Here is an 18,309-nt window from a genome sequence, read left to right as displayed (position 1 = left end):
AGTCCTTTCTCCATGTGATTAACCAGCCCGCAACGTGACCGGTAGTAATATTAATAAGCTAATCATTATCCATGACTAACTTAAATCATTGTTTTAGTGAATGGTTTCAGGTTCAGCACAACGATTGCCCAGCCCATGCGTTCCGACTCGTTGCAAGAATTCTGGAGAACGAAAGAATTTACGTTTTGGACTGGCCCACTCTCTCGCCCGACTTGGACCCGATTTAGCGTTTTAATAAAAGATTAAGAATGTATTTAAGGGCTAGGAAAGGTCCAATAAAATATTAAGCAACAATTGAAACTGAAAGTGACAGTCTTGTTTGTAAGAAATAGTTCAATAAAGAAAACGAACTTTCTTCAATTTGAGACTCGAAGGAAGTCTTGTTATTTGAAAATTTTCGTCCAAATTTTATTAATACTTTTCAACTTTTAACAAATTATCAGTAAAGATATTAAAAGTCTTCCGAAAATTCTTTAAACATGCATGTTTTCTTTCCATCATAATAAAAATCTTAAAACACAAACTTCCCTAATATGCCAATCACTCCCTAACTGCATTTATCACGCCCTAGGTAATAATATTTATAAAAATGTTCGAGCTAGCAACTGCATTGTTGTTTATTTTCTTATTCTTTTCGGTTTTGTACTACGAATCGTTGCCCGAATTTAATGTTTTTGCCATAGAAAATAAACGATAAGAGTAGCAGGCCAGCATCGCAGAGAAGCCATCTTCAAGTTTTTACCGTTAGGGCTTATTTTATCTGTTTTCAGTTGCGAACATTGTTACCGGCTTTCATTTATTTTACATCAAATTTTTTAGGCTTTTCCATCGGTAGCTTTGAACGTCAGTTGTGAAGTTCGCCTTTGCCCATCCTTTGATTTCGGTCGGCTTTGTTATTAAGCCTCACATTTGCAGTAAACGCGGGAGTCTATAGCAACCCCAAGATCCATTTAGCGACGCTCAATCGAGTAGCGAATGTTCCTAGTATGGAAGCTTTCTACTCTAAAGTTGTTTTATAGCTTTGGTCCCATTCTACAGAAGAGTTTTTTGTGGTATCCCATTCGACCGAACGTAGCCAAAAGGTGCGATTTTCATTATAATACATTCACATTGGACCGAAATTCCATTCAACTGGAAGAAGACCTAGTGTGTGGTTTTGCATTAAAAATATTTTTAACCTTATCACTGCTTATTTTCCTTGAAATAAATATGAGTTGAAAATGTATTATTGCACTTATTTTAACTACGTTTTATCTACGGTGAACCTAACCTAACTAAACCAAACCTAACAAAACCCAACCCAACCTCGCCTCAACTAACCTAACCTACCCGAAACCAAAATATTAATATTTTATTTTAACTTTAAAACTTAAGGACATTGTTGGAACTACCATTAAGACTATACTTCATTTTATGCAAAATTTGCTTATTTTTTCTACATATCTTCTGCCTTGAAAGGAATAAAAGTGAGCGTTTCAATAAGTATCACGAAACATTTGTTTTTAATATTATTAACATACCTTTCGGGCATTCGAACTAAAAATCCATGGCAGTCCTACACCGTATCCACAACACCACCGAATCTCTAACGGCTCTAGTGTTTCAAGTTATATTGATGTAGTTTTTACGGCCATATTCGGACGAATGGGATTTCGGTCCATTTGGGAATTCAGTTGAAAAGGAACATACCGTTTTGTTTATGGAATAGTCAAATTTGTCTATTTGAGGGGCTCTCGTGTAGTTTTAAAATAATTCGGTGTTATTTCCTGGATGTTTCACTATACAGATTGGTCTTATAATTAGTAGAAGAATCAATAAAAATCACTTTATTTCCATTTCACCTTCCCTTTAATGAACGTCTGATTTGTTACAAAGTATTGCGCCACAAGAACAACATATACAGGGTGTTTCTGGAAAGTCTGGCACAAATTAACAGGCATGTTCCTTGGGTCAAAAGGAGTCCGAAAGGTTCTATGACGTTTTGGAGTAAAGCGCTCCGTTGCGACGTTATGGGCTCTCAAAAGTAGGCCGAAAAAGAAGGAGATTTTGCAGAATTATAGCACTAGTATTGTGGTTTTGACCCAATTGTTTTCGATTATTAAGCATAAGGCAATGATCGAAATAAGTTCAAACCTAGTGGAAGACCGTGAACGTGTTAAACGGCCAAAAGCGTTAATCCCTTGGTTTTTATTAATGATTGTAATTAAAGGTAAGGAAAGTAGCTTGGATATCGGTTACTTGTTTGTTCAGATGTACTGGTAACTGACCAGTCTTTTATTCTTTGTTTCAATTAGAGACATTACTTTTACAATAATTCGAATGAACCCCTTAAATTTTACAATAATTCGAATGAACTCCTTAAATTTTACAATAAATCGAATGAACTCCTTAAATTTTACAATAAATCGAATCGATTCCATTAATTTTACAATAATTTTAATCGAACCCATTACATTTACAATAATTCGAATCGAACCCCATTACTTTTGCAATAATTCCAATCGAATCCCATTACTTTTCCAATAATTCGAATCGAACCCCATTACTTTTACAATAATTCGAATCGAACCCCATTACTTTTACAATAATTCGAATCGAACCCCATTACTTTTACAATAATTCGAATGAAACCCAATTACATTGTTCTACAAAAATTGTTCAAAATGGGCATTATCAACGTTTAAGCAAACTTGCGCGCGTCGTTTGAAAGATTCACGAAAACGTTCGAAGATTCCTGGCGTGTTACGGATGCTATCACACCCATCAATAATCCTTTGTCGTAAGTCTTCGACATCGCGAACTTCACTTCGGTATACCAAGTCCTTGAGATGGTCTCAATGAAAAAAATCGCATGGGTTGAGATAGGGAGATCTTGCTGGCCACGCAAAAGTTCCGCCTCGACCTATCCACCTCTTTTAAAAACCAATTATGCTGTGTTGGTCTAAACATTAGGGTTGTTTTCAACGTCAGAAGTTGTAGGATTTTTACAGACGGCTTAAATGTGTGTACCTTAACGTGCTTCCTGGCGTACGTGCACATTTGGAAGCTTATCTGGAACTAATCATGGTCTACTTCACCAATGCAGAGTACTCAGATATCCATCTTATGTATGGACTGGCTCGGGGAAATGCGGTGGAAGCTCGGCGCTTGTACCCGGAGCACTTTCCTCATCGACAAGTTCCCAATCGACAAACATTTACGGCAGTCGACAGACGCTTGAGAGAAACCGGGAAACTTCAACCGTCGGGACCTGAACCTCGTGCGGCGGTTGTTCCCGAGGATGTAGAGGACACCGTTTTGACAATTTTCGAAGATGATCCAACAACCAGTACCAGGAACGTCGGGCGGCAATTGTGCGTTAACCATGTACTCGTCAGGAAAATCCTTCGAGGAAATCAGTTCCAACCATACCATTAGCAAAAGGTACAAGCTTTAAACGAAGCTGATAAGCCGAGACGGGTCAATTTCTGCCAGTGGTTTGTGGCACGGGTAAATGACTTAGACTTTCCGCGTACTTTGCTAGTTTCCAACGAGGCCAATTTCTCGCGTGACGGGATTCTTAATTTACATAACTATCACGAGAGGAAGCAACAAAACCCGCACGCGACCACTGTCATGAAACATCAAGTTCAGTTTAGTTTGAACGTCTGGTGCGGAATTGTAGGAGATCATTTAATTGGGCCTTACTTTTTGCAACCGAGGCTAAATGGTGAGGCGTACTTGACCTTTTACCGGAGATTTTAGAAGACGTACCGTTACGACTGCGACAAATAATGTGGTTCATGCAAGATGGCGCACCGCATTTTAAGGCCTTTTCAGACGAGCCAACTTTTTGACTCAGCTCGATGGGTCAAAAAGTTGTATCAACTTGCCCAATTTTTGGAAACGAAAAGCTGAGTAAATTCTTCCTTTTCACACAACTAAACTTTTACCGCCAACTTTTTAAATCCATTTTTTTAAGAGCCAATAAAATCAAAGCACTGGTCACATGACCCTAAAAGGTAAACAAACAAAACCGACCGGCGACCGATATACCTAGATTTACCTGTTAATGAGTTATTATTTGTGAAATTTGTTTATATAAAATTAATTCATCAGGATATCTAAAACCATGGCATTTAAAAGAAAAGCTGCTGGTGCCTTAATTCTAATAACATTACTTGACGATGACGAAGAAGGTTCTGAACGAAAAAAGAGAGAATTTTGGGTTAAGCCTTGGTTGGCCCGTCGAAAGAAGCAAGGCGCTTCGGAGAATTTAATTAAGGAATTGAGACTTGAGGATAAAAATAGTTATAGAAAATTTTTGCGAATGAATGAAGACGCGTTTGTTTTCTTGCTCGGGAAAGTTAAAACCTTTATTGAGAAAAACGATACTGTTATGAGAGAAGCGATAAGTGCTGAAGAAAGGTTGAACGTAACCCTACGATTTTTGGCTTCAGGTAAGCATTAAAATTAGTTTTAAATTTAAAGCACTTGCATAATGTATTTGTAACAAAGTGAGGTTCAATTCATTGCGTTATATCTTGATTTTAAGGTGATTATAATAAAAATTTTACAGGTGAGAGCTTCACGTCACTTCATTTTCAGTTTAGGCTGGGGATAAGTACTATTCACGGTATTATTTATGAGACATGCAAGGCCTTATTTCAATCTCTGCGAGATGAGTATGTGAACAAGTCTGAATTTAAAGTATTTTTCTATAACTTGAGATTTCTCTTCCCTCTATATAGTTATATCAAAACACCTACAACATCCGCGGATTGGCTAAATATTGCCAAAGGCTTTGAAGATAAGTGGCAACATCCTAGATGCTTATGCATTGGATGGAAAACACATTTCTATTTATCCACCCCCTAATTCAGGGTCATTTTATTACAATTATAAAGGCGATTTCAGTCTAGTTTTATTGGCTCTCGTCGATGCTGATCTCAAAGTAATGTTTTCATGTTATCTTGAAATATGTAAAGTAATTTTTGAAATTTTTAGGCTATTTATCTTGATGTTGGAACTAATGGGCGAGCTCATGACACGGCAGTGTTTACAAAGTCCAAGTTGGGCACTATGCTTGACCAAAATAAGCTTAATCTCCCTAAAGCCAAGGCATTGCCAGGTATCAAATATGTTTTGAAGCAGGGCTGTTCGAGTCATGATTTTAGGGGCTCGAGTCCAAGTTTGAGTAATAGAAAACTGGACTCACCGAGTATAGTCTAATTTTTAATTACTTGTTCGAGTTCATGCGCAAAAGTCATGCGCAAATTAGGTTGCTCTGATTCATGGCACAGAGACTATCGATTAAGTGTTAACTTTGTAGTGTCTTGTTACTTATGAAACAACCAAAGATATGTTTTAACTTAAGGCAGATAACAATTAAACCTGGGCCCTACAAACACATTTTAAGGTCCCTTTAAACAATTAAGAATAATACGGCACTTCTTTCAAATAGGGCAAATCAAACCAACAAATTACGTAATAGTGGCTGATGAGGGTTTTCCCATGAAGGCACACCTTCTGCGTCCATATCCATTACGTGAAATAACACGGGATAACTCGATTCACAATAAACGGTAACTATTTTCATATACTCATGAGTATGAAGCTATTTCGGCTATTAAAATTAAATATGAGCAGTTCTCGGTTTAAATATAACTTTGAATTTTTTGCCAAAAAAACCCTGAAAATTGGTAACTTCAACTTCATCTAGAATATTTATCATAAGCAATAACGATTAAGTAGTCGAATTATTTATCGAATTGTAAACCGCGAATAATAAAATCACTATTTGATATTCGCTTGAATGTCTAAAAACATGCCAAAAAAATACTGAGACGATTATTCATCTCGATATATTGGATCATGTTCTTTGTTATAGCTGAAGCATCGCCCATACTAAATTTATCACTGTAAGGATTAATGCAATAATTTATAATTTTATTTACAGCCACTCTCGTGCTAGACGTGTGTCGGAAAATTTTTTTGGCATCCTAAGTAATCGATTTAGAATATTTTTAAAGCCAATTCAAGCTCTACCGGACAACGTTGTGACGATAGTTCTTGCGGCATGTACCATGCACAATTTCCTAAGAGCCACAGTTCATGATTATGCACCAAACAATACTTATGAAATTGTTTCGACTAGAAGCCTACAGCCCTTATCCAAGTTTGGGGTCAATAGCACAAAAGAAGCACAAGAAACGAGGGAAAATTTGAAAAAATATTTCCTGACAGTAGGGGCTGTGGAAGGACAAGAAAACGTTGCTACATTTTAAAACACAAACTTTATTTAAGGAATATTTTTAAAATAATATATTAATATATTTGAATAAAACTGAATACAACGTAACCTTGTACTTTGTCATTTTATTTAATCCTTGGTCGAATCTTTATAAAGATGTTGGAAAACTACCTCCATAATTTTTATCTTAACAAAATCTTTACTTTTTGGTGAAAGTGGCGCCATGGTATGGGCTAGATGTATCCCAAACAATTCATCAGGGTTTTGAGGTTTATCATTTTGTGGAGCAGGAGTTTTTAGCAAATTTATGCAATTTTCGATCAGTTCATTCTTCTTTTGTGTTGAAGACGATTCTGACTTTCTGGGTCTTGAATGATCAATTTTTTTCTTCTTTGGAGGCGGTGTATTCATAGGCACTACAGCCTCATCTTCTGATTCTTCCACTATTTCATGTACAAAAGTTTCTTCTGCCTCATGTATACTATACACCTAATTAAGTTTAAACCGTTCATCATAATTAATGTTCAAAATAATGCTTTTATTCAAATAAATGATATGTACCTTTCCATCTGCCATAAAATCAAGAGTTGACGTAGACGGTGCTGGTTCCAAACTTGAACTAAGAAACGTCATAGATGTATAATATTCCCATTTAGGGGTGTATATTTGACCAGTTCCCATTCCACTTTTTTTACATTTGGCCTTGGTATGCTCTTTGTTGTAGTATGTTCGCAACTTTTGCCACTTGTCTTTGGCCTCGTAAACTATTAATGAAATAAGTAAAATTTGTTAAATAACTACAAGAGTGTCTCAAACACTGGAAAGAAAGAATGTACCTGAACATCCGATAATTTCAGAGATATCTCGAAACTTGATTTCTCTTTTTTCTTTATCCTTGTACAATTCATCTTTGCAATTGTACAAAAACTCATTTTTTTGAATAAATTCTATTAAGAGCCTAGTTTTTTCTGTTGTCCAGTCGAAGGTTGTCTAAAACAATCAAGAATTATTCTAATACCATTTTATTTTTGATAACAAATACTATTAAAAGTTCACTTACCTTTTTCTGCTTAGAATTCATTTGCAAAATTGCAATTCAAGTTCGGCAAAATTAAATTTATTGTTCAATAAAATAGTGTTCCCCGAATCCCCGTTTAGCAGCTTCAGTTTTACAGCAGACGCCTGGAACTTTTTAAACGCAACCTTCCTTGGTGAAATAGCCCGCCTTTTTTTTTTATTATTATTATTATTTTTTTTTTCTGTAATGCATTTTGATTGGCTGAAGACATGAAATCAAAAAGTTGAGTCAGCAAAAATTGGATCAGTGATCCAATTTTTCCTAGCCAACTTTTTTGGTGACTCAACTCATCCAGCTTTTATTCACACGATCCAACTAGTTGGTTCAACTCGAGTTGACCCATCAAGCTGAGTCAAAAAGTTGGATCGTCTGAAAGGGCCTTTAGTCTTCAAGTTAGAGCATATCTTTATGTCGCGTTTCCCCAGAGGTGGATAGGTCGAGGCGGAACTGTTGCGTGGCCAGCAAGATCTCCCCATCTCAACCTATGCGATTTTTTTCTTTGGGGCCATCTCAAGGACTTGGTATACCGAAGTGAAGTTCGCGATGTCGAAGACTTACGACAAAGGATAATTGATGGACGTGATAGCATCCGTAACACGCCAGGAATCTTCGAACGTGTTCGTGAATCTTTCAAACGACGCGCGCAAGTTTGCTTAAACGTTGATGGTGCCCATTTTGAACAATTTTTGTAGAACAATGTAATTGGGTTTCATTCGAATTATTGTAAAACTAATGGGGGTCGATTCGAATTATTGTAAAAGTAATGGGGTTCGATTCGAATTATTGTTAAAGTAATGGGTTCGATTCAAATTATTGTAAAATTAATGGAATCGATTCGATTTATTGTAAAATTTAAGGAGTTCATTCGATTTATTGTAAAATTTAAGGAGTTCATTCGAATTATTGTAAAATTTAAGGGGTTCATTCGAATTATTGTAAAAGTAATGTGTCTAATTGAAACAAAGAATAAAAGACTGGTCAGTTACCAGTACATCTGAACAAACAAGTAACCGATATCTGAGCTACTTTCCTTACCTTTAATTACAATCATTAATAAAAACCAAGGGATTAACGCTTTTGGCCGTTTAACACGTTCACGGTCTTCCACTAGGTTTGAACTTATTTCGATCATTGCCTTATGCTCAATAATCGAAAACAATTGGGTCAAAACCACAATACTAGTGCTATAATTCTGCAAAATCTCCTTGTTTTTTGGCCTACTTTTGAGAGCCCATAACGTCGCAACGGAGCGCTTTACCCCAAAACGTCATAGGACCTTTCGGACTCCTTTTGACCCAAGGAACATGCCTGTTAATTTGTGCCAGACTTTCCAGAAACACCCTGTATATGCATAAAGTGCCATAACATCTAACAAGCATTATTACGAAAATGTTTCGATACTCGATTATTAATTATCGCCACTCTAATCAAAGTTGCCATATTTTAAATAAAGGCTGATTACTCGTGACCTATTCATCCGCATTGAATTTGGTGAAAACTTTTCAAGATGAATCGACCCCAAGGAATTCAAAAATCACATTTATAACCACGATAATACAATATTTTAAAAAATGTTAATTTTGACACTTCCGGTTTGCAAAGGACAACTGTTAAACGGATAAAATACAAATGAGGAATGCAAAACTATTATAACGCACTTTATTTCAGAGCGCTACCTTCAAAAGTCTTTGAAATATAGTAAAATTGTGCGAAAACTGCAACACGCAAAGGATTTTAAACCACCTGGTCCAGCAACCAGAACATTTTTGCACACCCAATCAATTTATAGGACATTGGTCCAGTGAGGCAGTGACCCCTATAAGTGTCTCAAAGTTATCTTATTTCCGTCCCGGCTAAATAGAAAACCGACACAATAGGCAGGGTTCATACAACTTTGGAAAACAAATTTCCCTGAGATTTCCAGGTTTTTCCCCATATACTTCCCTGAGTTTCCCAGATTTTTCCCGTATATGGAGTATCCTATGGAGCAAATGTTAACGAAGGAGGAAGGGTAAGTTGGACAATTACACAATCAAAGGGCATCCCCGATTCCCCGTATCTCTAATATAATCAGAGTTATGAGCCTCCAAAGTATAGTGTTATGATAATCCTATGGAGGGAATGTTCACGAACATTTTGCTTAATTATTCGGCCCCTGTTTGACAAAATCCCAAGTTTTTAGTATCGTTGGATGTTATTGTTATAAGTCTGTCAAACGAAAGAAGAGCCCTGAGAAATTTGTCCAAATTGATGTCGCCACCATCGACCCCATAGTACTTTATCAACTTGTTTTGTTTTGTCAATAGTCGTCTGTAATATAGTCTGCTATAAACAGATAGGCTTAATCGCAATAGAACCAATACATTTTGCAATATATATTACGACAAGATGCAGATGAATTACAGCTTATAATTTTTGTAAGGGATTCGCCAATCAAATTAATGAAAGATTCAAACTAGATTGGCACTAAAGCATCCTGGTCCGTGCGCTATAAATAACGAGTCGTTATTTCGGCTCGCATTTTTACTTGGTAAAACACTTTAGCTTTTGAATATTAGTCGAAAATTTTAAATAAATATGACTATGTTGCATGTAATAAATTTATCCATGATAACATTATATTCATGATGTTTTCAGACCAACAGTGGAGGCGTTTAATTGTCAACTTTTAATTCATTTAATGAGAAATTGTTTAATACGGACTAAGGAAGAAGTAGCAATAAACACCAAGTTTTGTTTCAAAAATTAATTAATAATCCAGCATACGCTCATGTACAAGCAACCATTTTATTATACGCTTACGAAACGAAAAGCATAGGGTTTCGCAATAGTTTTTCGGCAACAAATTAAACGCGTTTTGAACCATCAGCAGTAAATCTTCGTTATGGTTCGGAGTTCGTTGATCCTTGCGTTGAATTACAGCTTAAAATTTTTGTACGGGAAGTCAACTTCGAGCGCACCCTAAATTTTTATCTGCTTCTGTTAGGCATTAATATTACTGCTTTTATTTTTCTAAAATTTGAATAAAGAATTGGTTAGGCCTAAAAAGGCATCTTGAAAAAGCTTTACTCATTCATCTTAATAAAATCTTTTGATCTAATACTGTCACGTCTCGATCCTAAAAATATTTAAACCACCATAAAAGATAGAAAATTGAAACATTTTTTGATCATAAATGGGCCAGTATTGTATATACAGTTATCATAAGTTTATCAGATATGTTTCAATAAGTATGACACTGCCTATACTTCGTAATGCTAGAGACATACTGAGAGCTAGTTCGAGAATGACGCGAGAATTGAATACACTCGGTTTTGCAGTCCAACTTCCTATTTAGCCTTATTAAGCCTTTGACAATGGCTCAACAGGCGTCGCTTTACGAGAATATGACGTTTCACCTACAACACTTCATGAAGTAACCAGTGACAAACTTATGGAACACATCTTACGAACTTATGCAGTTATGTTTAAGGTGTATCCAATACTAACAACATAAGGAATCCAAGCTTTCAAAGGTGTTGGCAGTCAAGTTCTATAGATTCAAAACCTAATAAAATAAGAGTTACTTCTATTTGAGGTAAAAAGTCGTAGAAAAACAATTTTTCATCCAAAAAAAGTAAATAAAATTAATTTCAGTTTATTTTAGTGATTTTATGCCAGTTTTTGAGACCAGACCTAGCTTTCTGTGTGTGTGTGCATGTGTGTGTTTGTGGCCCCGGGTACACGAAAAACAAGCGTGGATAGAAACCGATTAAGACAAGATCTACTATCACCATGGCGCTCGAAATGTGAAGGAAATTGCGAACCAAAGTACTTTAGCGCTATCATATAAGTTTACAGCAGTTTTCCTGGTTGCGGATAGACGTAAAACAAGCCTGTCGGGACCCTTCCCTTCAGTTGTAATCGGTTTTTAGCTATAAGTTTGAAAGAATTTTTCGATTACGTTCTGTGAGTGTGTATGTTGTGGATGTTAGATAGACGAAAAGACCTTATCTAGATGTGGTGAGAACTTAATGTACATGTACCTAAACAGTTGGACCATCTCAGATATTACTTTAGCAAGTCAGAAAAGCGTGTATTCAGATGAATTACAGCTTAATATTTTTGTAAGAGATGAGTACAAGTTGGGAATCCAAAATAAACCTCTCCAAGTCGAGACGCAATTTAGAGGCTATTTTTAAATGTTTAAATAAATATAAATGATATTTATTAATTTAATCGTCATTAATTTACCTTAATTCTAGTTAAATCGTTTTAAGAAACTTTATTCCTAAAATCATTTTAAACATAGCTATTGTTGACGTTTGAACTCAAGCGTAAGCCTCTTTAATATTTTTTGGAAATTTAGGGTATATAAGGCTACTGATTCACAATAATTGATAGGAAAACCCGCAATGACTCTGCAAAGCATATGAAACGCGCCTGCAATGATCCTGCAAAGAATCTGAAATGCACCTGCAATTATCCTACAAAGTATCTGAAACTCACCTGCAATGACCCTACAAAGAATCTGAAATCCACCTGCAATGATCCTGCGATGTATCTGAAATGCACCTGCAATGATCCTGCGAAGTATCTGAAACGCGTCTGCAATTATTCCACAAAGTATCTATATCGCACCTGCAATTATCCTACAAAGTATCTGAAACGCACCTGCAATGACCCTACAAAGAATCTGAAATCCACCTGCAATGATCCTGCGATGTATCTGAAACGCGCCTGCAATGATCCTACAAAGAATCTGAAACGCGGCTGCAATGACCCTGCAAAGTATCTGAAACGCACCTGCAATTATCCTACAGAGTATCTGAAATGCTCCTGCGAAGTATCTGAAACGCGGCTGCAATGATCCTACAAAGTATCTGAAACGCACCTGCAATTATCCTACAAAGTATATGAAAAGAGCCTTCAATTAATCTAAAAAGTATCTGAAATGCGCCTGCAATTATCCTACAAAGTATCCGAAATACGCCTGCAATGATCCTAAAAAGTATCTGAAACGCGCCTGCAATGATCCAAAAAAGTATATGAAAAGCGCCTGCAATATTCCTACAAAATATATGAAAAGCGCCTGCAATTATCCTACAAAGTATATGAAAAGCGCCTGCAATTATCCTACGAAGTATCTGAAATGCTCCTGCAATTATCCTAAAAATTTCTGAAAATTACCTGCAATTATCCTACAAAGTATCTGAAACGCGCCTGTAATTATCCTACGAAGTATCTGAAGTGCGGCTGCAATGAACCTAAAAATTATCTGAAAAGCACCTGCCATTATCCTTAAAAAGTATCTGAAACGCGCCTGCAATTTTCCTACAAAGTATATGAAACGCTCCTGAAATTATCCTGAAAAGTGTCTGAAATGCGCCTGCAATTATCCTACAAAGTATCTGAAACGCGCCTGTAATTATCCTACAAAGTATATGAAAAGCAATTGCAATTATCCTACAAAGTATATGAAAAGAGCCTGCAATTATCCTAAAATGTATCTGAAACGCGCCTGCAATTATCCTAAAAAGCATCTGAAAAGCACCTGCAATTATCGTACAAATTAAAGTATCTGAAACGCGCCTGTAATGGTCCGTAAAAGTATCTGAAACGCGCCAGTAATGATCCTGAAAAGTATCTGAAACGCGCCTGCTATTTTCCTACAAAGTATATGAAAAGCGCCTGCATTTATCCTGCAAAGTATCTGACATGCGCCTGCAACTATCCTAAAAATTATCTGACATGCGCCTGCAACTATCCTAAAAATTATCTGAAACACGGCTGCAATGATCCTGCAAAGTATTTGAAACGCGCCTGCAATGATCCTACAAAGAATCTGAAACGCGGTTGCAATGACCCTGCAAAGTATCTGAACGCACCTGCAATTATCCTACAGAGTATCTGAAATGCTCCTGCGAAGTATCTGAAATGCTCCTGCGAAGTATCTGAAACGCGGCTGCAATGATCCTACAAAGTATCTGAAACGCACCTGCAATATCCTACAAAGTATATGAAAAGAGCCTTCAATTAATCTAAAAAGTATCTGAAACGCGCCTGCAATTATCCTACAAAGTATCCGAAATACGCCTGCAATGATCCTAAAAAGTATCTGAAACGCGCCTGCAATGATCCAAAAAAGTATATGAAAAGCGCCTGCAATATTCCTACAAAATATATGAAAAGCGCCTGCAAATATCCTACAAAGTATATGAAAAGCGCCTGCAATTATCCTACGAAGTATCTGAAATGCTCCTGCAATTATCCTAAAAATTTCTGAAAATTACCTGCAATTATCCTACAAAGTATCTGAAACGCGCCTGTAATTATCCTACGAAGTATCTGAAGTGCGGCTGCAATGAACCTAAAAATTATCTGAAAAGCACCTGCCATTATCCTTAAAAAGTATCTGAAACGCGCCTGCAATTTTCCTACAAAGTATATGAAACGCTCCTGAAATTATCCTGAAAAGTGTCTGAAATGCGCCTGCAATTATCCTACAAAGTATCTGAAACGCGCCTGTAATTATCCTACAAAGTATATGAAAAGCAATTGCAATTATCCTACAAAGAATATGAAAAGAGCCTGCAATTGTCCTAAAAAGTATCTGAAACGCGCCTGCAATTATCCTAAAAAGCATCTGAAAAGCACCTGCAATTATCGTACAAATTAAAGTATCTGAAACGCGCCTGTAATGGTCCGTAAAAGTATCTGAAACGCGCCTGTAATGGTCCGTAAATGTATCTGAAACGCGCCAGTAATGATCCTGAAAAGTATCTGAAACGCGCCTGCTATTTTCCTACAAAGTATATGAAAAGCGCCTGCATTTATCCTGCAAAGTATCTGACATGCGCCTGCAACTATCCTAAAAATTATCTGACATGCGCCTGCAACTATCCTAAAAATTATCTGAAACACGGCTGCAATGATCCTGCAAAGTATTTGAAACGCGGCTGCAATTATCCTACAAAGTATCTGAAACGCGGCTGCAATGACCCTGCAAAGTATCTGAAATGCGCCTGCAATTATCCTGAAAAGTATCTGACAAGCACCTGCAATTATCCTACAAAGTATCTGAAACGCGCCTGTAATTATCCTACAAAGTATATGAAAAGCGCCTGCAATTATCCTACAAAGTATATGAAAAGAGCCTGTAATTATCCTAAAAAGTATCTGAAACGCGCCTACAATTATCCTAAAAATTATCTGAAAAGCACCTGCCATTATCCTAAAAAGTATCTGAAAAGCACCTGTAATTATCGTATCTGAAACGCGCCTGTAATGGTCCTTAAAAGTATCTGAAACGCGCCTGTAATGGTCCTTAAACGTATCTGAAACGCGCCTGTAATGGTCCTTAAAAGTATCTGAAACGCGCCAGTAATGATCCTGAAAAGTATCTGAAACGCGCCTGCAATTTTCCTACGAAGTATATGAAAAGTGCCTGCATTTATCCTGCAAAGTATCTGACATGCGCCTGAAACTATCCTAAAAATTATCTGACATGGGCCTGCAACTATCCTAAAAATTATCTGAAACGCGGCTGCAATGATCCTGCAAATCATCTGAAACGCGGCTGCAATTATCCTACAAAGTATCTGAAACGCGCCTGCAATGATCCAAAAAAGTATCTAAAACGCGCCTGCAATTTTCCTACAAAGTATATGAAACGCGCCGGCAATGATCCTGAAAAGTATATGAAACGCGCCTGTAATGGTCCTGAAAATTATATGAAACGCTCCTGCAATTTTCCTACAAAGTATCTGAAACGCGCCTGTAATGATGCTGAAAAGTATCTGAAACGCGTCTGTGATGATCCTGAAAAGTATCTGAAACGCGCCTGTGATGATCCTGAAAAGTATCTGAAACGCGTCTGCAATTATCGTAAAAAGTATCCGAAACACGCCTGCAATTATCCTACAAACTTAGCAATTTCTGACTGTAACATGCATACAATATATTTGGAAGGTACAGTACTTGTAATGAGCCTACAAACATCCTGATTTCTTACGGGAGTTACTATTTCCCCTCTGTTTTCTAGCTGTAAGGTAACTATTTTATGACTATAGAGTTGCTAAATTTTGTATACTGTTGTACTGAGTTTTCCAACGGAAGATATTTTTTCTGCAAAACGTCTAAAATGTTCTGCATTGCTCTCTGGAATCACCTTAATTTTGTCTGAAATTGAACATTTTTCAGGTTTATTCCAGTATTTTTCCAGAATATTCCAGTTTATTTGCAATATATTGCAGATTCTAAAAAATCTAATTAACAGCAAAAATGCAGCCGTAAATTTTTGTACGGGTATATTCAACTGCTGTGGAAATTTTCTAGAGATTAAACATGTTGCGAATGTCGCGCCGAAATTTTAAGTTTAAAACTGTTTTTAGAAATTTTATCTATATAAAATAAAAATAAAATAATCCTGAAAAACTAATATATAGGTCTAAAATTAACCAAATATACCAATGTAAAAAAATATATGTAACTTAAAATAGATAACAGCTAAAACACCTTTGCTGTTTTAAGATAAATCAGAAAATGTAAATTATCAAAAAATGGACACGTGACGAAAAGGGTATCGTGTCTCTTCCTAATATGGGCTTTGAGAGCTCACTCTCCAACGCGAGAAGTTCCCATAATATTACCTTGCCATTAAAGTTGCAAAGTTTATTGTACCGAAAGCAATTTTTACCTCTCCGAGTGACGATGACGTCACGGAGAGGTTTTACACTGGACGAGTGGGTGTGTGTGGGTGTGTGTGGGTGTGTGTCTGTGTGTGTGTGTGTCTGTCTGTCTGTTGTTATTGACTTTCACCCCAGGGGAGCGCGTTCGCAGTTTCCGAATCGAAGCAAATGTGTTCGCTATTTCCGGACCGCATTCACAGTTTCCGGAAAATTCAAAACTTGAGGCTATCCACAATTCAACTGGCCACTATTACTTCATCTGACTAGTCAATTGTCCATTCCACATGAACACCAATCTGTATTCATTGGCTTCTTACACCACCATCTTCTGGGCGTTGTTTTTGTCTATCCCACGTAGACACCAGTCTGTACTTACTTGCTTCTAACACCACCATCTTCTCGTCATTGTCCATCCCACATGGACAGCAGTCTGTACACACTGGCTTCTAACACCACGATCTTCTGGTCTTTGTTTTTGTCCATCCCACATAGACACCAGTCTGTACTTACTGGCTTCTAACACCAACATCTTCTGGTCATCGTCCATCCCACATGGACACCAGTCTGTACACACTGGCTTCTAACACCACCATCTTCTGGTCTTTGTTTTTGTCCATCCCACATGGACACCAGTCTGCACACCTGGCTTCTACACCACCATCCTCTGGTCTTTGTTTTTGTCCATCCCACATGGACACCAGTCTGCACACCTGGCTTCTACTCCAACATCATCCTTAAGGTTAAGACATACGCGGCGATCAGCTAGGGTTAAGAGAAACGTCTAGCCTCCCTAAGGTGGGGTGTCCACCAAAGGTTTTCGCAATTGCGGTTGTTCTTGCTTTTAACTGTAGTTCGACACCCTTATATACTACCTATTTTAGTAAGGCGAAGCAACCGGCCTATGCTTCATTTCAAACGCCAATATTAGTCAAGTCTCTCAAGAATGTTTAATTGTTCTTTTTTAAAACGATGTAACGTTCAATAAGGCGAATAACTAACGAAGAAAATGTTAAATATTAATTATATTTATTTTAATATTTAAGATAATCTTGTTTCTCAATTCAAAATTAATACGTAAAGAGTTAAAAAGCAGCCTATGTTTTTGTCTGTTTGTGTCCGTCCGTTGTTACAGTAGTGCGCTGCGTTAGAAGTTCGTTTTGTTTTGATGTGTAAAGAAATCCTACAGAACCATAATATTTCCTTTATCCTTAATATAAAGTGAATATGTGGAAATATTTTTCGTAATTATGATGCATTTAGTACTTTTGTAGCTTTAAACCTCTATTTCATTTTGATATTCCAAAGATTTTTTTAAATATTATTATTTAAAATGGATGTTTATATATTACTTAAGCTATACTAGATCTGTTTATAGCATAATCCTTTCTATAGTGAATACAAGCACAACGCTACTATGTTGGCCAAATGAACTTTTATTTGTCAATAGGCCTAGTGAACCAAAAAGTAAACGCTTGGTTTTCGTTTCTGTAATGCAGAGACATTAACGGTTCAGAGTGAGCCGAAAGTTAAATACACTTTTAAATAATTAGGCTTAAATTTTATAATCATGGTGGAAATCTGGGCCGCGTTCAGCAGAGTCCAGCGCTGTGAACAGTGTCCTACATAACGGGATTTTGTTTATGAATTTGGACGTCATGGTGCTCAGCGCTGAGCTAGCGCGGTCTTCAAAGAAAATAGTCGGCTTTTTGGATAACGTGACGTAAAACGCGTAGTTCTCAGCAAAGAGAGCATAGGGGAGGAGTGGAAAGAGGGGAAAATCTTGTCACGCTTTTCTACCGCGCATCTTCAATGCGAAGTACCGAGGCATTTCCGTTTGAGACATTAAACGGTATCGTAGGTATCGTAGGTGGCGCGACTGAGCTGGAAACTCCCTCGTACCGCTAGTATAATTTAGGCGAGACATAACTATTTAAGCTTGTGGAGCGGGGGAGCTTCCACTCCTCCCTTATATTCTCTTTGTTCTCAGCTTGGCGAAAAAACCATGGAGGAATTAATACAAATAGCTTGATGATTCTGATGGGACTATAGCTATTTAATTGGCGTGAAATCAGTTGATCACGCGAGAAATTTAAGAGATATGTTAGTTTCTAATTTTTACCTCTCCGAGTGACGTATGTTCTAAAATCGACAGGCATGTCTGTGTGTGTGTGTGTCTGGCTGTTGTTATTGACTTACACCCCAGGGGACCGCGTTCGCAGTTTGCAAATCGGAGCAAACGTGTTCTCAATTTCCGGACCGCATTTCCCGGAAATTTCTAAAATTGTATTCCACTCCATTTCCTGTCTAACACCACCAGCCTCTGGTCTTTG

The 18,309-nt window shown here is 37.1% G+C and overlaps 2 protein-coding genes across 2 annotated transcripts; both read left to right on the top strand.

Annotated features, from left to right (window-relative positions):
• The first annotated feature begins 3,313 nt into the window (after positions 1 to 3,313).
• LOC149713631 (uncharacterized) lies at positions 3,314 to 4,927 on the top strand. The gene is made up of 4 exons (XM_089844090.1): positions 3,314 to 3,423; positions 4,099 to 4,439; positions 4,559 to 4,664; positions 4,731 to 4,927. Exons 1-4 carry the CDS (start codon positions 3,314 to 3,316, stop codon positions 4,855 to 4,857), a joined length of 684 nt encoding a protein of 227 aa, XP_089700216.1. The 3' UTR covers positions 4,858 to 4,927.
• Positions 4,920 to 6,266, top strand: LOC149713630 (uncharacterized). The gene is made up of 4 exons (XM_089844089.1): positions 4,920 to 4,933; positions 4,987 to 5,051; positions 5,444 to 5,564; positions 5,939 to 6,266. The coding sequence occupies exons 1-4, from the start codon at positions 4,920 to 4,922 to the stop codon at positions 6,264 to 6,266; spliced, it is 528 nt and encodes a 175-aa protein (XP_089700215.1).
• Positions 6,267 to 18,309: the final 12,043 nt, after the last annotated feature.

Source organism: Phalangium opilio, unplaced genomic scaffold (assembly GCF_054372755.1).
Source record: "Phalangium opilio isolate 3A_F unplaced genomic scaffold, DU_Popi_V2 ptg000009l_1, whole genome shotgun sequence".
NCBI lineage: Eukaryota > Metazoa > Arthropoda > Arachnida > Opiliones > Phalangiidae > Phalangium > Phalangium opilio.
The sequence above is the reverse complement of the archived record's forward strand: the minus strand, read 5'-3'. Positions and strand labels throughout refer to the sequence as shown.

Bases quoted from the DNA above. Each gene is read 5' to 3' on its own strand.
- LOC149713631 (XM_089844090.1), top strand. From the start codon at position 3,314: ATGATCCAACAACCAGTACCAGGAACGTCGGGCGGCAATTGTGCGTTA. The intron at 3,424-4,098 runs GTACAAGCTTTA...TTAATTCATCAG, and splicing joins AACCATACCATTAGCAAAAG to GATATCTAAAACCATGGCAT. The intron at 4,440-4,558 runs GTAAGCATTAAA...AAAATTTTACAG, and splicing joins CCTACGATTTTTGGCTTCAG to GTGAGAGCTTCACGTCACTT.
- LOC149713630 (XM_089844089.1), top strand. The intron at 5,052-5,443 runs GTTGGGCACTAT...TCTTTCAAATAG, and splicing joins GCAGTGTTTACAAAGTCCAA to GGCAAATCAAACCAACAAAT. The intron at 5,565-5,938 runs GTAACTATTTTC...TTTTATTTACAG, and splicing joins AACTCGATTCACAATAAACG to CCACTCTCGTGCTAGACGTG.